The 19,057-nt window shown below is 47.9% G+C and overlaps 1 protein-coding gene across 4 annotated transcripts in view; it reads left to right on the plus strand.

Annotated features, from left to right (window-relative positions):
* The window catches only part of CMC2 (C-X9-C motif containing 2), a 105,804-nt gene that overhangs the window by 1,901 nt on the left and 84,846 nt on the right, over nucleotides 1-19,057 (plus strand). For 2 of the 4 annotated variants that reach the window (XM_078671018.1, XM_078671017.1), the window contains one exon: nucleotides 18,228-18,289. The exons of the other annotated variants lie outside the window; for them this stretch is intronic. In XM_078671018.1, the coding sequence (XP_078527144.1) occupies nucleotides 18,257-18,289 (33 nt within the window). In that variant the 5' untranslated portion in view covers nucleotides 18,228-18,256. The remainder of the gene's footprint in view (nucleotides 1-18,227; nucleotides 18,290-19,057) is intronic. 4 annotated transcript variants of the gene reach the window in all.

Raw genomic sequence — 19,057 nt, forward strand, 5'->3', positions numbered from 1 at the left:
TCCGTGCAGACAGTGCTTGTTAGAGGAGCTGCAGTCTGCAGAGGTAGTGGAGGTGATAAAGGAAGCGCTGCCTGGGCGCGCTGCCTGGGCTGAAGTCCGGTCCCATGAGTACCGGTACTCTCTTCCTGCTAGGAAAAAGTGCCGGTACTCAAGGAGAGAAAAGGAAAAAGTGCCGGTACTCAGTACCGGTGAGTACCGGCCCATTTAAAGCACTGGCTATTGGTGATGTAAATGAGATTTTTTTTTTTTTACTCGCAGGTGTGTCAACAACATTTTTAAGGGACAGCCTATGTAGAATGATGAAGCAATGAACAGCACCCTAAAATGGGTGTTAAGGTGAATGTACAAGGGGCAGCACCACAGAAAGGTTGTGTATGGGGGAAAGGCAGTGTAGCATCTTGCTACAAAGAACCACAGACACAGGTTCTTATATTCAAGAGCTTTATTACTTGCAACTTATCTCGACCCTGTCCCTACTCTAACTGTCTGGTTCCTGTCCCCCGGCTCCTCCCGTTCCTGCTCCTTCCTTAACTCCGCCCTCCAACCACTAGACTACCTCTCACAATTCTACATCTCCCTCTTTCTTAACAAAATGGGCTTAATTTCCACAGTGTTCGCAATTCTTCAATCCACCACACGGGTCGGCAGACAGCCTGTTCTTCAAGCCTCAGTAGTGTCGAATCAGTGGTGGGCTTGGCTTTAGTCAATCTTTCCGTTGTCTTAATCAGGGTATCCTTGACTACGTTGCGTGTGAACTGTTTATTCTCACATCTCCTGGCAGGGCCCGCGCTCCATCCAGGATCTCCTGGCAGGGCCCGCGCTCCATCATAGAACATTCGGGCCACATCCGAGGCAAACTCACGACCCACTGCTAGCCCTCCAAAGAAAGACCCTCAGGAAGGCCGTCCGACGGCACAATCTAATTGGAACTGTGCTCTCCGCCAAAAAGGTGGCATCGCTGCGGACGACCTACAAGAAATCCTTATGGGAGAACAAGAGACTCAAAGAACAGTCTGAGTGGGTAAAAATCTTTGCCCTTCTCAAGAACAAAAGTCAGTCCCAGTTTTGGAACTATATGAACAAACTCCGCTCCACCAACAAGACGAGAGGAAATGCAGTCTGTGAAGAAGCCTGGTCCCTGCACGTGTCCGACCTATATCGCAGCGACTCTGGCGACCCCGCGGAGATAGTACTAAGAGATCGCGCTGCTTCCACTCAAATAGAAACCTTCGAGTTGACCACTGCAGCCGAGGTCACCAAGTATCTGCGAGCCATGAAAAAAGACGGAGCTCCAGGGCCCAATGGTCTACCAGCTGGGATATTTAAATGCGCCCCGGAAGAGTGGGCTGACCTTCTGACTCCGCTATTTAACAATGTTTTCGCGACAGGCCAGCTCCCAGACTCTTGGTTAGGTTCGACTCTATGCCCCATATTCAAGAAAGGTGACCCTGCGTCACCGGCTAACTACCGCCTCATTGCCCTTTTAGACCTGGAGGCAAAGGCATACGCTCAATGTCTTCTTCGGTTGCTGGAAAAATGGGTCGAAGAAAACAATATACTACCATACTACCAAACTGGGTTCCGGGCATCGGCCTCCACAATAGACAACATTATTACTCTAGCCGCTCTGAGTCAAAAAGCTGCACAAAAAAACCACCTTCCACTCTATTGCTGCTTTATAGACTACAGCGCGGCTTTTGACAAAGTGTCTCGGAACATCTTGTGGAGGAAGCTGAACAAATGGGGGATCCCGCATGACCTACTAGACGCACTAATTGCTCTGCATAAGAACACGTGGGTGCGAATTAAAACCAGCCCAAAGACACTTTCCTCAAGAATTGCCGTAGAAGATGGACTAAAGCAAAGCTGTGTTCTCGCCCCACTGCTGTTCAATCTCTACACAGCCGACCTCGGAACATTCTTGGAGAATAGTTACCTTCTCCCGCCAAAATTGGGTCCTGCCAAAAAGCCTCTTCACATATTACAATATGCAGATGATATTGTAATAATGGACCAAGCAAAATCGGGTCTCCAACGGGCTTTAAATAGGCTCCATACATATAACTCCGCCAATGCCCTGAAAATCAACCAGGCAAAGACGAAGGTACTGGTATTTGGCAGATGTAAGAACAAGAAAAGGCTGGCATGGAACATCGGACCCGCCAGGATTAATACAACAGTAAAATATAATTACTTGGGAGTCTGGTTCAACGAGGCGTCTAGGCCTACCGCTCACCTAGCCGCTCTGCAAAAGAGAGCAGGCGCAATAACATTCTCCCTGACCCGGCTGAACCAAACTCTGAGCAGCCCCTCTGCAGAAGCTATCCTGAAGGTGGCTAAAGCCACTCTACTTCCTGCATTAACTTATGGTCACCAGGCCTTTCCTGGAGCGTGCTCCTCCAGTCTTGAGCTCGCCCAAATCTCCACCTATAAAAAACTTTTCCATCTGCCAAGTTTTATTCAGCGGGCTAGACTACGACTGGAGCTGGGCCTACAAAGACAATCTCTTTACTGCGAGGCCGACACCCTGAAATACTTTATTAGGACCCTAAAAGCAGGTGATAACACCCTTAAATTCCAGCTAAAAGGAATCCTGTCTAGCCCGGGCAATCCCTGGAACACCCAGATTATAAAGGCCATTAGAGTGTTAGCGATTGACGAGTCATCTCTCCCCTCAGCCACTATTCCATACTCGGCCTGGAAAAGCACCATCAATAAGCAAGTCAAACTTATTTCACAGTCTATGGATCTGCAGGCTCTAAAGGCACCAACCATTCTGCTCCCTTTGAACTCTTCGTATCTTCTTGGGCGCCCACAAGCATACTGCCAGGAAAACTTAGGCAATGTGGCTAGGGAGAACATAATGTTTATGCGACTTCTAGGCCTGCGCTCGACGGCCTTTAATAAATGGGCCCCAACAAGCGAGGGGGGAGCATGTAGGCTGTGCAAATACCACTCCGAATCATGGCTGCATCTCCTGTGCTGCTGCCCGGCTCTAGCAGCCCCCAGGAGGTCCCTTTTGAAACCCTTGTTCCTAAAATGGGGCGCCAGGACGTGCTGGGAGGCCTCTGCCTTGTGCTTTACATCTACTGACATTCAAGCACTTGCTAGGTTTGGAAAATTTGTGAGACTTTTGGACAAGCTTTTATTACCCCCCTTGGTTGCCATGCTTCCTCCCCCTCCCCCTCAAAGACTCATTACAGACTTTTTTCGTCCCTCGGCCCAGTACCCTCTGTATTAACTATTTTATCCGGCCAAGTATAGCAAAACGTTCACATAGGCAACCATAATACTGCTTCTTAATAAGCATACTGACCACTCAGCCTTGTAAATTGCTTTTTAGCCTTGTTCTTATCTGATAAATGTGCTAAAAACTAAATTTTATATTCATGCGAAAGTAGACTTTGTACAGCAATAGTTTTAAGTAACTGTGCTAAACTAATAAAAAACTTGAAACTCACATTCCGCAGTCATCATGTTTCCTTCTTGTGGTGTAACTGCTGTTGGAACAGATGCTTGATCTCTTTCATGAGTAGATAATGTTCTTGTTCTCTTCCAAGCACCCGTCTCTACTTTTACTTCCTTTTGTCTTGTCCGGTCGAGGGCAACACGGCCCTCCAGTTCAGGGTCATGTATACCAGACAGTACGGTGCTATCTGGAGAGATTGTCTTGGTGTGGTCCGGTAACTCATTCGCGGCCTCGGGATGTCTGGCTAATTCTTGGGCTATGGGGGGCATAGGCATGTTTCTCTCTCATCCGATGATGATCTCTCTCTACTGACACGTCCGGCTTTCCTTGCGGAGTGACTGACTGGCCACTTCCCCTCCGGTGACTAAGGTCCACTATCTCTGTTTTCCTTGTGTAGGCTCTTCGAGTCAGCCTCGCGGACCCCTTCAGGGGTGACGGTGTATGATCTATGTCTGGAGATATCTGTGACTGACATGTCAGGTTGTCTTGTGAAATGACTGAGTTTTCAGAGACCTTAGTGTGGGATATGTTGCTCTTGACGGGGGGAATGTCCTTTGGCTCCATGGTGTGTTCATGTGGTTGACGCCGTGGCTGTTGTCGGGACCCTGACTCAGTCGACTCAAGGGATTGGACGGACATGCTTTCTGAGTCAGAGAAGTCCTCTGTCAACTTCCAGGATCGGACAGACGCGCTCTCTGAATCAGAGGAGTTCCTAGCCATATTCTCTTTGAGATGTTCCTTTGAGAGTGTATCGAGTGATGGATTTCTGAAATGAGTAGGCCGTGACACGTTGTTCTTTAACTCAGGGTTGTCTTCAAAACGCTCCTCCTGGCGCCTTTGTCGACTTGTCTTTGGTGTTGTTTTATTTGGGAGGTTGTTCGACAACCACGCGCTTGTTCTTTGTGTTTGATCTCGAGGTTTTTCATCTTTGCCCTTCTCACACGATGTCAACGACTTCTTCTCAGTTTCTTCGTTGTCACAGGTGCCATTGATGCGTTGGTCTTTTCCTGTTCGTTGTTGGGGAGGATCAGTTCGTCTTATGCGACCTGTTTCTTCTTCCCCTTTGTTTGGTGCTCGGACATCTATGATACGGGCGTGATGTGTTCTCCTGCTGGATGTTTCCTCGGACTCATCTTCACAACTTGACGAAGAGTGTTCCGAGTGCGCCGATTTCCAGTGTTGACCATTTTGACCTCTTCTTCTATAGTTTGTCTTCCTTACCCTCCTGTTGTGCAGGTTGCCATCTTGTCCAGGAGTGCGATCTGTCTCGCTTGACGCTCCCTCCTCATTAGACTTTGAATGACACCTTGAGTGTGAAGAACTCTTTGGGGTTGTCCTTTGACTGGTTGACTCGGAGTATGCCTTGTCACTTCTCTTGTCACTTTGTCTTTTCACTGGTCTGCTTTCCCTCTCTCTCCTTTTCGTTTTGTTTGTTTTCTGCAGGTTGCCATCTTGTCCAGGAGTGCGATCTGTCTCACTTGACGCTCCCTCCTCATCAGACTTTGAATGACACCTTGAGTGTGTAGAACTCTTTGGGGTTGTCCTTTGACTGGTTGACTCGGAGTACACCTTGTCACTTCTCTTGTCACTTTGTCTTTTCACTGGTCTGCTTTCCCTCTCTCTCCTTTTCGTTTTGTTTGTCTTCTGAGTTTCATCTGTCCAGGCATCTTGACAATTTGCCTCCAGAGCCAGGTCCTTTGATCTGTCTCTTGCCTTGACGTGCATTCCAAGTTCAGCCTTCCTAATGGTTTCTTCTAACGACCAATGCCCTCGCAGGATCTTGCGCTTTGTTGCGGGGTTTGCGCAGCCTTCAATTATCCGGAGTCGAACTGCATCCTCATTCGTGAAGGTGTTGAAATGGCAGCCTTGTACCAGGTTTTGCAGCCGACTGATGAAGGTTGGCAATGGTTCGCCTGGTTCCTGCCGAGCTGTGTTGAAGACAATGCGGTCATGATCCACATCTGCTTGTGCGGAGAGATGGGCAGATAGCTTCTCTTGGAGTCTTTCATAGATTTTTGTGTCTTTTTTGGAGAATGTTCTGATTGGGCATCGGCCCTCAGGACCCACCAAATGGAGGAGTAGCATTAGACATTTTCTCTCTCTTTGTTCACCATTGGCGTCCAGGAAGTCACCCAATGTTGCCAGCCATTTGTTCCGTTCGAGACACAGACTCCAAGTATCATACTGCACCCCTGGGGGTGGTTCTTTGATGCAAGGGTTGCGCCGTTGTGCTACTCCTTCCCCCGCCATGAGAGGAGGAGTCTGACCGATTATGTTCGCAGGGCACGGGCTGTTCACTCGGCTTTTCGTCTTCTTAGCTGATCCTCTTTAGTCGAGGCCTTCGGTCTGGTCATTTGCTGGGACGTTGATGATCTTTGTTCGTTCGGGCGTTCCCTTCACGCTAGTGCAAATCCTTCAGTCACCTCAGTGTATGTTGTGCTTGTTTCTGGGACCGTCCTTCGCAGTCTTGCCTTTTTCTGAATCTCATGCGATTCTGTCCTGCAGCTCTTCTCCCTTTTGCGCTCTTCGGTATGTGTTCACGATCACCTTTACCTATTGCTCGTATTTACCTACACTTGTTTGCTTACTGCACCTCATGCAGGTGTTCGTGCTTGCTCGATGTCAGTCTCTTGCGTTCACTCGTGCTTGTTTCCTTGCTGCACCTCTTGCACTCGCTCGTGTTTGTTTTGTGTCGACTCTTGTGTTTGCTTTATTTGTCCTTACCAGTGCTTGTTTATTCCTTCTATCCGTCACTGCTTGTTTATTTGCTCTTATCAAATCTTGTTTGTTTCTTCTCGCCAAAGCTTGTTTATTTGCTCTCGCCAATGCTTGTTTGTCTCTTCTCGCCAATGCTTGTTTATTTGCTCTCGTCAATGCTTGTTTGTCTCTTCTCGCCAATGCTTGTTTGTTTGCTCTTATCAATGCTTGTTTCTGTCTTTATGCCTGACTTAAAAATGTCCGCCTACAGTTTGCACAGGGAAGGTGTCCCAAAAGTTGCCTGACTCAAAGATGGCCGCCGTGGTTATCTGCAGGCACTACTTTCTCTCTCTTCATTCGACCCCTTTTCTTCACACAGGACTCACCGGCAGTCGTTTTCAGGAGCAGCACCCTCCAGATTCAGCTCCCTCTGGTCACTGCTGCAGTCAGGTGAGGTTGGGGTGGGCTCCCGCCTTACTTTGCAGGGTCCTTCGGCGGCAGCGTGCCAAAACCCACGCATCCGGCATGAGGTTTTCCGACATTGGAACTCACTCGGGCTCCAATTTCACCGCGCTTAGCAGCGCGTGGCAGCAGACCTTCGTGGGGGCAGTCCACACCAGGATGCACTCTTCTTCGGCCACAGCAGTCATCAGGTGAGGTTGGGGTAGGCTCCCAACTCACTTTCTAGGTTCCCGCTCTTCGGCGCCGATAGCGTGCCAAAGCTCACGCATCGGGCGGGACTCGCGCTTTCGGCGCGAAAGGCTTCTTCTTTTTGAGCGTTTCAGCGCTCGTGGTAGCGGCTCCCTCTGGGCTCCCACAGTCACGGGAGGGGCAGGGTCACCTGCTGCTGATCTCTTCTTTCAACTGGCAGCATCACACGGCAGCGGATTCTTCTTTTCGACGCTGCAGGGGACAGGGCGCTCTGATGGGGTTCTGTAGGCTTCAGTCATGCCTATCCCAACCTCGTCGCCAGTTGTAGCATCTTGCTACAAAGAACCACAGACACAGGTTCTTATATTCAGGAGCTTTATTACTTGCAACTTATCTCGACCCTGTCCCTACTCTAACTGTCTGGTTCCTGTCCCCCGGCTCCTCCCGTTCCTGCTCCTCCCTTAACTCCGCCCCCCAACCACTAGACTACCTCACACAATTCTACAGGCAGCAACTCTGAAACTTGGGTAACATGAAAGTACGAGTATATTAAATAAACCTCCAGGAAGGAAAACGCACAAATTAAGTCTAAAACAAAACACTGGGGCAGAAGAGCAATACAGGATTCCGAATACGTTAAAAATAGTAACAAAAAGTTTAAATTAGATAGAAATATACTTACAGTAGAGGGGGTGGGTGTTAGATGTCCCAGTAATAAGAAGTAGTGCTGGATTCATGTTGCAAAAGAAAAGCAAGATGTGGGTGGTATTATTAAAGTGAAAGCACATCATGGCACGCTGGTAAAAAATTACCAAAATATTCTTGAAGAAGTTGATTTTGGCGAGCTGCGTAAAAGAAAACAAAAGCGTGGCCATCATTTTAAGTTTCAAGCGCGGTGTAGCGGACTGATTGAGCTGGGCTGCTTGCTATTACTGTCATTATCCAAGACACAGACAGGAGAGCAACCTTTTTATTTAAAAGTATATCCTGTACTGCCATTTCTTTTCTCAAGTGACGATCGGGACTCGCTGCTGCATAGGTGTTCTCCGGGACCTTGTCCTCACAAACAAAACAAAGTGGGCTGCTGAAGCTGTGGTGTAGCACTCTAGTTGTTTAGCCGCATCACGGCTAGAGGATGCCAGGATAGGTGCCGCAAGATTAGTGCGGCAGTGTAAACGTTGTATTCCCCGGCGCTCTCCCGAAGTAAGCCTTAACCCCTTCGATGCTGGTGACGGAACCGTTCCGTCATCAGTCACGGCTGAGCTGTGCTGATGACGGAACGGTTCCGTCACGACCGCGCCCTGTTCTGGAATGTCCAGCACAGGGCGCGGCTACGGCGCCGCACGGAAGCGGTTAATAAAGGTGCTGCATAAAGTACCCCTGGCCCTCCGTGTCTTTATTGGGGCGAGACCTACACTCCACAAATTGTCGACGAGGTCGGCAGAAGCGCCGAACCCACCGTTCAGGGCCGGCGCGACGTCCAAGACATCGGTCTCTTGCGCTCCCAGCACGTCTGTGCAGGCCAGGGAAGAGCGTGGCAGCGGGACTACTGGGACACATCAAGTGTCCCCCAGCAGCACAGTGCACGGGCGTGGAGCAAAGGCCAAGCACACAATTCTCGAGGAGCTGCCCACGTGGAGGAGGGCCTTCCAGTCCTCTGGGGAGGCCAGCACAAGTGCAAAGACTTACCTCCTGTGCCTGAGGATCAAAGGGAGCTGCCCAATAAGGGGGGAGCCTTTCAGTGCCCAGGGGGGAGCAGAACATTCACTAGAAGCCCCCTCCTGCACACCAACAATCAGGGTGCTGCCCAACTGAGAAAGAGCTTTACAGTCCCCTGGAGGGACGCATGCAGGATGCTAGAGACCCACTCCCCAGCCCTCACAACCTCGACGGCCAGCACCCCACAGTAAGTGCATGCAGCGCTTGCCCACCTGCTGCAGCAGGAACTTTCTTAAAGTCAATCGGCCAACGTTGCCACTCCATGCACTAGCCTCCAGCTGTACCTGCAGCCCAGTCCTGAGTGCCAAACCGCCCGAGCCGCCACAGGGATCGCCCAGGAGTGCACTCCATCAGGGCTTCCCGTCAGGTTCATCACAGTCCCCAAAGACGTCGCTGCGCACTCACCACACCACCTCTGTCACGTGCCCAGGGTCCAGACAGACTCAGACGGCTACTGTGAGCACCGCTTTACTGCAGCTCATCCATCCAGCTCAACATAGCCCAGCATTACTTGGTCTACACCGGTCAGTCCCTGGTCTTCTAACCAGCCAACATCTGCGCACAAACCTTTTCCCTCACTAACCCGGTTCCCTTCCTGCCGAAACCAGGGGAACCAGCCATGAAGTGGGAGGACTGGAAAGGGTATTTCCTGAATTACTTATCTGCCCTAGAGAATGAAGGGGAGGATGAATTTTCGAGCAAGCGGAGGAAGAAAACCCTTTTGCACAACTTGGGTCCAGAGGGTTTACAAGTCTATGAACACATGGTAAAAAAGACTAGGCTCCCCACCGTCGTCTTTCAACATGCGCTGGAAGACTTGGATAATCACCACCAACCAGTGGTCTGCACGGCTGTTGACCACTTTAACTTCTTTCAAAGGAAACAGAAAGACACCGAGTCAGTCGACGACTATGTAACGGCGCTGAAACGATTGGCAGTCACCTGCAAGTTTGGACACCTCCATGACGAGCTTGTACGTGACCAGATGATCATGCACACCGTCAATACCAACATCCAAGAAAAGTTGAGGGTCAGTGGGGACGCACCGCTCAATGAGATCATTGCTATGGTTAAGAAGGCAGAATTGTCCAAAAGGTGCGCGGTTGTGGCGAAAAAAGACAGCAACAATAAGACCACAGTGTGCAAAGTGACAGAAGCCAAATCGCAAGAAAGGAAACACCCGCCCTATGCAGGATCTAAGTACGGTAGGAAGCCAGCACCCAAGATGAGACCCCAGACAGCCTCCAGCGACAACAAGAACAGTTGCTACAGGTGCGGCAGCCTTACACATGTAGCTAATGACAAATGCTGTCCTGCATTCTGAGTCAAGTGCACCTTTTGTGGGGTAGTGGGGCATTTTGCTAAAGTGTGTCGGCGCAAGCCCAGCCATGCTGCTGTAAAATGTTTCTTACAGGAATCCGACACGGACTGGGGTGAGGGGGAGAACGAGGATGATTGCGTATTATGTATTGAGGATCAAATTCTAGGTATTGACTGCAACAGCAACAAAAAACCCTCTTGTGTGGTGTCCGTAGGGAGAGTACAAGTTTCCATGATGGCCGACTCCGGATCACCGTACACCATCATCCAGCGCCACATATGGGACAGGGTGCTTCGCACGCATCTTGGGCACTCACCTCAATCCCACGGACGTCCATCCGGTCACCTTCACCGGGTAAAATATCCCTATGGTGGGCTTTCGCCCCCTACAGTTTGAGTTTAGGCGAAAGATATCAGAGTGCAAATTGTATGTGGCCGAAACAGGTCCCTCAGTGTTAGGGTGGGCTGACCAAGGGGCCCGGGGGATTCAACTGAACTCATGTGGTACCACACAAGTACTAATGACTGACGACATGCACACCAGAGACAGCACAACGTGGGAGGAAGAGTTTCCTGCCGTTTTCGGGAGCAGCTCCATAGGCCGACTCACGAAATTCACACACAAGATCTGTCTCAAAGATGGAGCTGTTCCGGTAAGCCACAATGTAAGGAGCATTCCCTTCAACTACAGGGAGGCAGTACAAGCTGAACTACAACACTTGGAAGACAACGGGGTGATTGAGCCGATTGAGAGCGCGGAATGGTTGGCGCCTTTGGTCGCCGCGTGCAAACCCAATGGTAAGGTGCACCTGTGTATCGACCTTAGAGAACTCAACAAGAACATCATAGTGGACAAATTCCCCTTGCCCAAGATTAATGAGATGTTAGCCCAAACGTAAGGGATCAAATGGTTCTCAACAATCGATCTCACAGTGGCGTACCACCAAATCGCGCTACACCCCTCAAGCATAAAAAACACAACGGTCATTACGCCATTCAGATGCTACCAGTTCCGACGCATGCCCTTCGACCTAGCATCCGCTGCAGCCGTCTTTCAGAAACTGATGCATAGACTGTTTAAAGGCATGCAATACTTTGAGGGCGACATCCTCATAATGGGGAAATCTCGACAAGACCACGATGAGAAACTCTCAACGGTGTTGCGTATCCTGTCACACAATGGCCTCACAGCAGAGTGGGAAAAGTGCAGATTCGGCCTACATACCAGCACCTACTTGGGACACGAAATCAGAGACCAAGGCATCTCACCCAAGCGAGCTAATGTACAGGCCATTATGTCGGCACCCACACAGAAGAAGTTTGTTCCTTCCTTGGCCTAGCTGAGTTCTATAGCAAATTCGTACAAAACTTTGCCACCAACACACACCATCTGCGCCAGATACTGAAGGAAAAAAATGCATTCCAGTGGATGGACGACGCCAACGAGGAGTTTCGCCAAATCAAAACAGACATTTGCCACGCCGTGCCCCTACAAGGATTTGACCATAATGCCCTCTCCATCCTCACCACAGATGCGAGCGACAAGGGATTAGGAGCCGTCTTATCACAGAAATCTGAAGACGGCGCTGTCACCACCATTAGCTTCGTGTCCTGCTCCCTCGCTCCCAACGAGGAAGAGTTCAGTGTTATTGAAAAGGAGAAGCTGGCAGCCGTCTGGGCGATGGAGAAGTTCTGTCAATTCCTCTGGGGGTCCAAGTTCTTGCTCTGGACAGATCACAAGCCTCTGGTCAAAGTGCTAACCTCAAGCGGACATGCCAACGCCACTCTGCGTATTGCAAAAATGACTCTCAAGCTACTGGAATTTGTCTATGAAGTGGAATATATCCTGGGCAACAAGAACAGAGTAGCGGACTACCTTAGCAGAGCAGCAGCAATGGAAGGGGCCCCTAAAAAAACTGAATGGGATGAAAACACGATTTCCTTTGCTCATGACCAGGAGGAAGTAACTAGTGCGCAAGAATGGAAGGCAGCATATGAAGCTGATCCCCACATCGAAACCGTAAAAAAGTATGTCTTACAAGGATGGCCGGAGAAGAAACATTTGGACGCAGACCTCTGGAAATTCTGGGAAGTGAGAGAGAACTCTCCATTGGTGAAAATGCAATATTCCTCTTACGGGGAGACAAAGTGATTCCACCGCACCAGCTAGTAGACCGCCACCTCACGATAATTCATGAAGGCCATCTAGGCATCGTGAAAACCAAAAGCTGTGTCAAAAACTCGTATTGGTGGCCCGCGGTGGACAGCCAGGTGGAGAAGCATGTGAGAACATGTACACAGTGCAGTAACGCAGACAAGACACTAACCATGCTACGACCACCCTTGGGGAAGTTCACCAACCCCACCAACCCATGGGAGGAACTGGCAGTTGACATTTTGGGACCCATTCTGGACTTGCAGGGCGTACCCAAGTATGCCATAGTGCTGATGGACCGGTACTTCAAATGGCCAGAAGTCGAACTCTGTGAATCGGCTGACGCGGAGAAAGTGGTATCGTTCCTCTCTGCTACATTCTTGAAGGAAGGCATTCCAAAGTGGTCATCACGTGTGACAATGGCCCCCAATTCACGTCAGAGAAGTGGGACTGCATTCACGAACCGGAACGGCATCACGACCAAACATACCCCTGTATACCATCCAGCTGGCAACAGCCTTGTGGAATGGTTCAACCGTGTCCTTATGGGTTCTGTACAAGCGGCAATCAGCACGGGAAAAATTGCGAGCTGGAGATCAAACACACAGTATGGGCTTATCGCATTACGCCCACGTCAACAGGATACAGCCCATTCAAGATCCTGACAGGCCTTGACCCGTTTACTCGAGACAATACTGTATGGTTGAACCTTACTCTCCAAAGCAAATGGTCCCCAGCAGTACTGCGCAGTAACTTAGAGAAAGCCCAGAAAATATACACTGAATGCTACAATAAGAAACATGGCATACGTAATGTTGCCTTGGAAAGAGGGGAATGGGTCCGAGTAAAGCTGGCACAGTTGCGACGAAAAGGAGACAGCAAGCTCAGTCAACCACAAGTCAGAGAAACCTATGCCCGCTCTGCCCTACTAAGCGATGGAAAGGTATGGTCCCACGACAGAATGGCCAAGTGCAACAAAGTAATAGGATGGTACAAACCAGAGATGGAATCGAGTACCAGTAACACCGCATGGGAATCGGACAATGATGAGCAAGAACAAGAGACAAACACACACAGACACAGAGCCACAGGAGACAACAGCGATGGAAGCAAAGACGTACAGGAACTGAGGAGCCAGGAAGATACACGGCCACTCAGACCACAAGAAGATCCTAATAGACAAGAAATGGGCACCAAACCCAAAACCTCCACAGCTCCCGACACGGATCAGCAGGGAAACATAAGAGAAGCCAGAGCAAGCACGAGAGGGGCACATACCACACAAATGCCCACTACATGCACCCGCACTGGTAGAGCAGTAGTGTTACCCAAAAGATACAAATACTTTGATATGTTGCTTGAAGTACAGTTACCTGCTTTCCCTTTGTTCCTCCCCCTGTTGTTAGTTGTACACTGGCAGCACCATTATGCCTATACTTCTGCGGGCACCCTTGGGGAACTAAGTGTTATTGTTATTGTGTTGTAAAAGGGGGGAGATATGTGGTGTAGCATTCTAGTTGTTTAGCTGCATCACGGCTAGAGGATGCCGGGATAGGTCCCACGAGGTTAGCGCTGCAGTGTAAGCGGTGTATTACCGGCGCTCTCCTGAAGTAAGCCTTAATAAAGGTGCTGCATAAAGTACCCCTGCCCCGTGTCTTTATTGGGGCGAGATCTACACTCAATAGAAGCTTCAACAAGAGGACATGCCGTTCCTTTAATGAGAACGAAAGTAGCAATGCAGTGCCCTCTGTGTTGGCGGTACACAAATGGAACGGAGCCCGCGCCTCACCGTGAACTACTCATTTATAGTAAGGGCTGGGCTGCGCATGTGTACATGGTACAATATTGTATGACACATGCTCCCCTTGACCCTGTTGTACTGTGCACTGCTGGCCGCCATTGTTGGAGACTAGGAGTGGCTTGCTGGGCAGGTTAAAAAATTAAAACAGGGTCAGTCCGTATAGGGGGTTACAAAATTTGAAAAGAAGGAACGTGTAAGCTATTTCACCAATCAAAAGCCCAAGGACACTAAGAGGAGCCAATACAAAAGATGGGAGGTGCTTAGAAAAGATGGGAAGGGCTTAAACTCAATATCCTGAGCAGAGGATGCCTCGAAGAGACAGTGCAAGCGCTGCCTAGGCAAGACCTAACAAGCATTTGCAATACAATTGGTCTTGCATTTGTGAAAGTTAGAGCTATTGGCATTGTGAATCATAATGTTTTTTGCGTTTTGTTTTTGCTTGGAGTGGATGTATGTTTGTAGTGGAATATGGTTTGTATTGGAATTGTCAGCTGTGCAATTGTGTGGTGTTTAGTGTATTTGTGTAGTGGAATTATGTAGCATGGTGAATAGATGGGGTGGGAGCTGTATAGAATAGATTGAATTGAAGATTGAGATGGATAGTTTGTGCATTGCCACTAACCTCATTCACAGGTCAAACGTGTATGCAAAGGTCGAGCTTGCTTTTATAGAACTTTCATTTATTTTACAAATTAAATTACATTTAACATATGTAAATAGAGGACAAAAAACGATATTGTAAGAAAGCATTTGCTCAGATTAAGTTTAGCGCAAGGCTTGGCTGCAAATAATAAGAATGAGGCAATAATGCAATTAAAATGATTAATTGTATATTCATACACATCTGACGTGGAAGAAGAGGACGGTAATGCAAAGATGAACTATACTTTATACCTTCTGCATGTTAAAAATATATTTAATTTATATTATAATATTTGCAAAACAGTTTCTGCAGCTCAGTTAGTAATCATAGCGACCCATGTACATGGGGAAAGAAACAGTTGCTCGTTTACAAATCACTGTTTTGCCTGAGATGACGGGCAACATGTTTGAAAAGCATCATGTCGAGGCTTGGGAGCCATTTGGGTATTTGTGGAAGAAGACAAGCAGAGTTGATTAAAGCTGTGTGTGCAACCTAACTACTCTATATGCGTGTAAGAGGCGGGGCGTCAATCTGTCAAGAACGCTCACTGATGTGAGAAGTAAAGAAGGCAGGCGCTATGTGGCTAACACACCTCTCCCCTTGGATATGTAGGCACACGCTGGGATGGTGTCTGGGTAGCATTTTGGTCTCTGTGCCCAATATAAGCCTGCAGTGTAACTTTGCCCCCGCCCTTTGTGTGCCAGTGGGCAGACGGCACATGTGTGCCATACCCTTCATCCCTTGAATTAGGGCAAAAGTCTGGGGTACAAACAGGTACACAGTGTCCACCCTCTCTTTTCACAGGGTGAATGCCGTCCCCCCTGCCAAGGTGGGCCCCACAGAAATATCCTTAACTTCCTGTGTAATTTTCAGACACCGGGATACATTTAGCAGCACCTGTACGTTGTATGCTTTCGATTCCCAGCAGCAACGTTCAGGCAGCGAGGGAGTTTTTTTCCACCTCCAGCTGGGCCGAAGTTAAGGGGCCATCAGGCCTCCTTTTGTTTGAATATCCTGATTGGAGGCGGCCTGGAACCTAACACTTAAATGTTAATGCCACGGAGGGGAAACAAAGGCACACAGCTGGTTATCTCTTCACAGGTACTTAAGAGAGACAGCTTTTAACTTTGTTCAGTCCTTGTATATTATAGATGCATTCATAGTAAGAATGTCAGATGTGTTGGTCTGTGCCAGTATTTACACAAATAACAATTTCAATAGCACCAATGTATTTCTTTTATAGCACTATGCAACCCAGTGCAGGGTGTCAGAGCTCTTTACATAACACACACATTATACATTTACAACAAATCATGTACATGTGTAAATCAATGTACAAGATGAGTTACATGAGTCGGTGAGGGTTACAAGGTGTAGGAGGCACATGTCCTTCATACCTCATTGTGGTCTTTTAGAAGGATCACAATTTATCAACTGAGGGTAACAAAACGATCTCTGTGTTAAAAGCAGTAACCCACTTTACTATCTACATAAAATACAATTCTATCTTCTGCGTGTTAGATGATGTGTTTTGCAGGAGACACATTTACCTTCTCTACTACTTTGATTCAAATATGGGACTTTACTAAACACAGATCTGTCCAGCAAGTGCATTAACCACCAGAGTTATCTCACCATTATTACTATTCCCTGGGATTTACTGGACACCTTCACAGCAGATGCCTTAACCCAATCAAATATTTAAAACTGTAGACTTTGCAACCAATTAAGCATAACAAATCTACTACCATGCTTCTCCTTGTTGCCTATGTCTACAAATGCACCCACAGAATATCTGCTCTCCTCGTAGTTCTAGATGCCTATTCAGTTTCATCTGCAACTAATCTGGTGCAAAAGGGGAGAGTATACTGATGCTGTGAGATGGTACAGAAAGTGAGTTTGGGCTCAGGCGGTCGGGGCTGGTATGGGAGGCGAGATCAGCCTCAGATTGTGGGGATGAGCTGGGTAGAAGTGGGTATGTGGTAAAGGAGGAGAACGCAGGTAAAAGCTGCAGGACAGGGAACAAGCACAACAGGCTAAGGGTGAAGCACTGCACCTCAGGTTGTGGGCTGATGTGAGAAATGAGTCGGTGCTGCAGCCTATGGGTGCGGTGGGCCCAGGCAATAGATGTACTTATCGGCACAGCACCTTATCCCTGTTGGCCTTCAAAACAGCTGCTGTGAAGGATTGGTGTGTGGGGGGTCACCTCTGCTTTTGCTGCTCCTGAAGCCATAATGCCGTCCAGAATCTGTGCCCCATTGTACTGCATAATGGTAGTACACTGCAGAGGCTGCTACTGGAGGGAAGAGCAAGTGGAGTCTCTTGGGGTTGGGGCAGTTGATGGAAGCTGGTTGTGTAGGAGCTGGTGCAGTTGGGGAGAGTGAATTGGAACTGAGGGTTGGTGCGGAAGGAGGGATTCGCAGGAGACTTTTGGGGCATGGGACCACAGGCTATGACTGCAGCAACCAGTACATCTGTTGGAGGGCAAGAACGGGTGGAAGTGTTTTCTGCACACCACAAATGAAAGGGGGGGAGAAAAATATTAGCAGGCTCGGACACCACTGTGTCATCACACTGGACGCAGCAGCCATTTTGAATGAGGGAACAGCCTTTATTGGCAAGCGCTATTCATCAAGTCTTCTACCAGTCATACTACGGACAGCTAATGGAGCAATACTCTTTGCCAATACCATAACATCATGATTAAGGCATCTTCCTCTTGCACATTGCTAGGTCATTACATTTTATTAGGGCAGCCATATTAGGTAAGGGAACTCCCCACAGAGGCCAACAGTAGTGAAACAAGCAGTCTTTCTTGGCAGTAGCACACACCTTCTACCCAATCAAGTGCTATATTCTAGGTAAAAAACACAGGCAGAACCAACACACTGTCAATTGTGCCCCTAAAACCTCTTTTTTTGTTAATCGCACAATCGCTGGCGACAGCTGTGCTGTCAAGCCAGACCTAAAAAGTAAGTCTCAGACTTACTGAAACATGCCCAAGAAGGTGCTCAAAAACGTTTTGAAGCACTATACATTAACTCTTCAAGAATAACGCATGGATGTGTGCCCTGTGTTCTGGTCTAATGGTGACTATCCAGAATCAGTGAAGTGGCTTTTAGAACACTATTAATTCAAAATCACCTTGTAATGAAAAAAAGCCCAACAGCAAAAGGGCAGTTATAGCCAAATTCCACCGAATTGGGAAGCAATTCCATATAATTCTCAATCTGGGTGCTTTCACCCAGAGGATTCACCGCCCAAGAAACTCCACACGGAGTAAATCATATACAGCAAATTGGGGAGCCATTTATTAATACATCGTCTTCAGGGCACTGTTTAGAACCTCGGTCTACAGTCGCCTGCAGTCTGAAAGAGGTGGGCTTTCCCTCCGCATGAAAGGTGAAGATCTGGCCTTGTGAGGTTCCACCTATTAATCAGTGTTAAACTGTATCATTTGTATTATGCTTTTGCATGCCTATAGTAATATTTTTCTCATCTCACTTTATAGATGTTGACATCTGATGAGTTCCTTTATTTACGGGTTGGCATAGTATTATTCTTTTTGTTTGTTAGATAAGCATTTATTTTGAAACTCTGTTGAGGTTTCACGTACAGACAGCTTTAGTGCTGTGTTGTTGGACAATTTGTTGTGTACAACCAGTATTTAAAGTGGGCTTTGGGTCAGTCTATTCCTCATTATTAGTTGGCTTGCGTGTCAGTTTCATTTGCTTGCTTCTTATGCCTCTTCTTGTTTGTTCCTCTCCTATAGCATAGCTTCTTCCCTGTCCTTTGGTTTGGATGACTTGTAGCCTTCCATGGTTTACATTCAAGGTATTACTTTTTGTTTTGTTCTCAGCACTCTATGGGAGTGCATGTGTTATATGTTTGCTCCCTTCTTCACTTCCACGTCCCACGCTCTTAAAATCATTGCTCGCCTGTTTCTCTGATCCACTGATACTCAAAGTGCGACGCCCTGACCTTTACATGCAACCTCCTTTTCAACAGTAGCACTCAGCTGCCGCTTACTCACTCAGCACTAACATTAAAAATATGTTCTATGAACAGGCAAACATTTATTTAAAGGTTAATTGAAGCTATAGAAGGGAAGTAACTAGTGTGTCCTACACTGCTTAACTTTAGCAGCACCTTCATTTTTAAAGACCTCTTGCAGCAAAAGTGCATTGAAATGTATTAAGTGATAGCTTTTAAACATGAATTTAGAAACATTCATTCTCCTCCCCTACATTGACAACAATGCCAAGAGTGAACGAAGAGGCAAGTCAATAGTTATGTGCACTTTTTGGGTGGCCTGGGTTCCTATTATACATGAACAACATTATAGTGTATTAAATCAAACACTGGTGAAAGTTTTGTACAGCACACATGTTAGATTCCTAAAATTCGAGTACTCTTATATGTGATAATGAAGACATAGGAAGGAAGTGAAATAAAACAATTGCCTAGGATCACGCAATTTGGTTAAGTGGGGAAGCCGGGATTAATCGTAGGTTTTCTGATTTCGCAATTTGAAAAACAAAAAGGGGACCCTGAACCTAATAAAAGGATAAAGGGGAACAACCCACCAGGGAGTTCAATCGT

Source organism: Lissotriton helveticus, chromosome 12 (assembly GCF_964261635.1).
Source record: "Lissotriton helveticus chromosome 12, aLisHel1.1, whole genome shotgun sequence".
Lineage (NCBI taxonomy): Eukaryota > Metazoa > Chordata > Amphibia > Caudata > Salamandridae > Lissotriton > Lissotriton helveticus.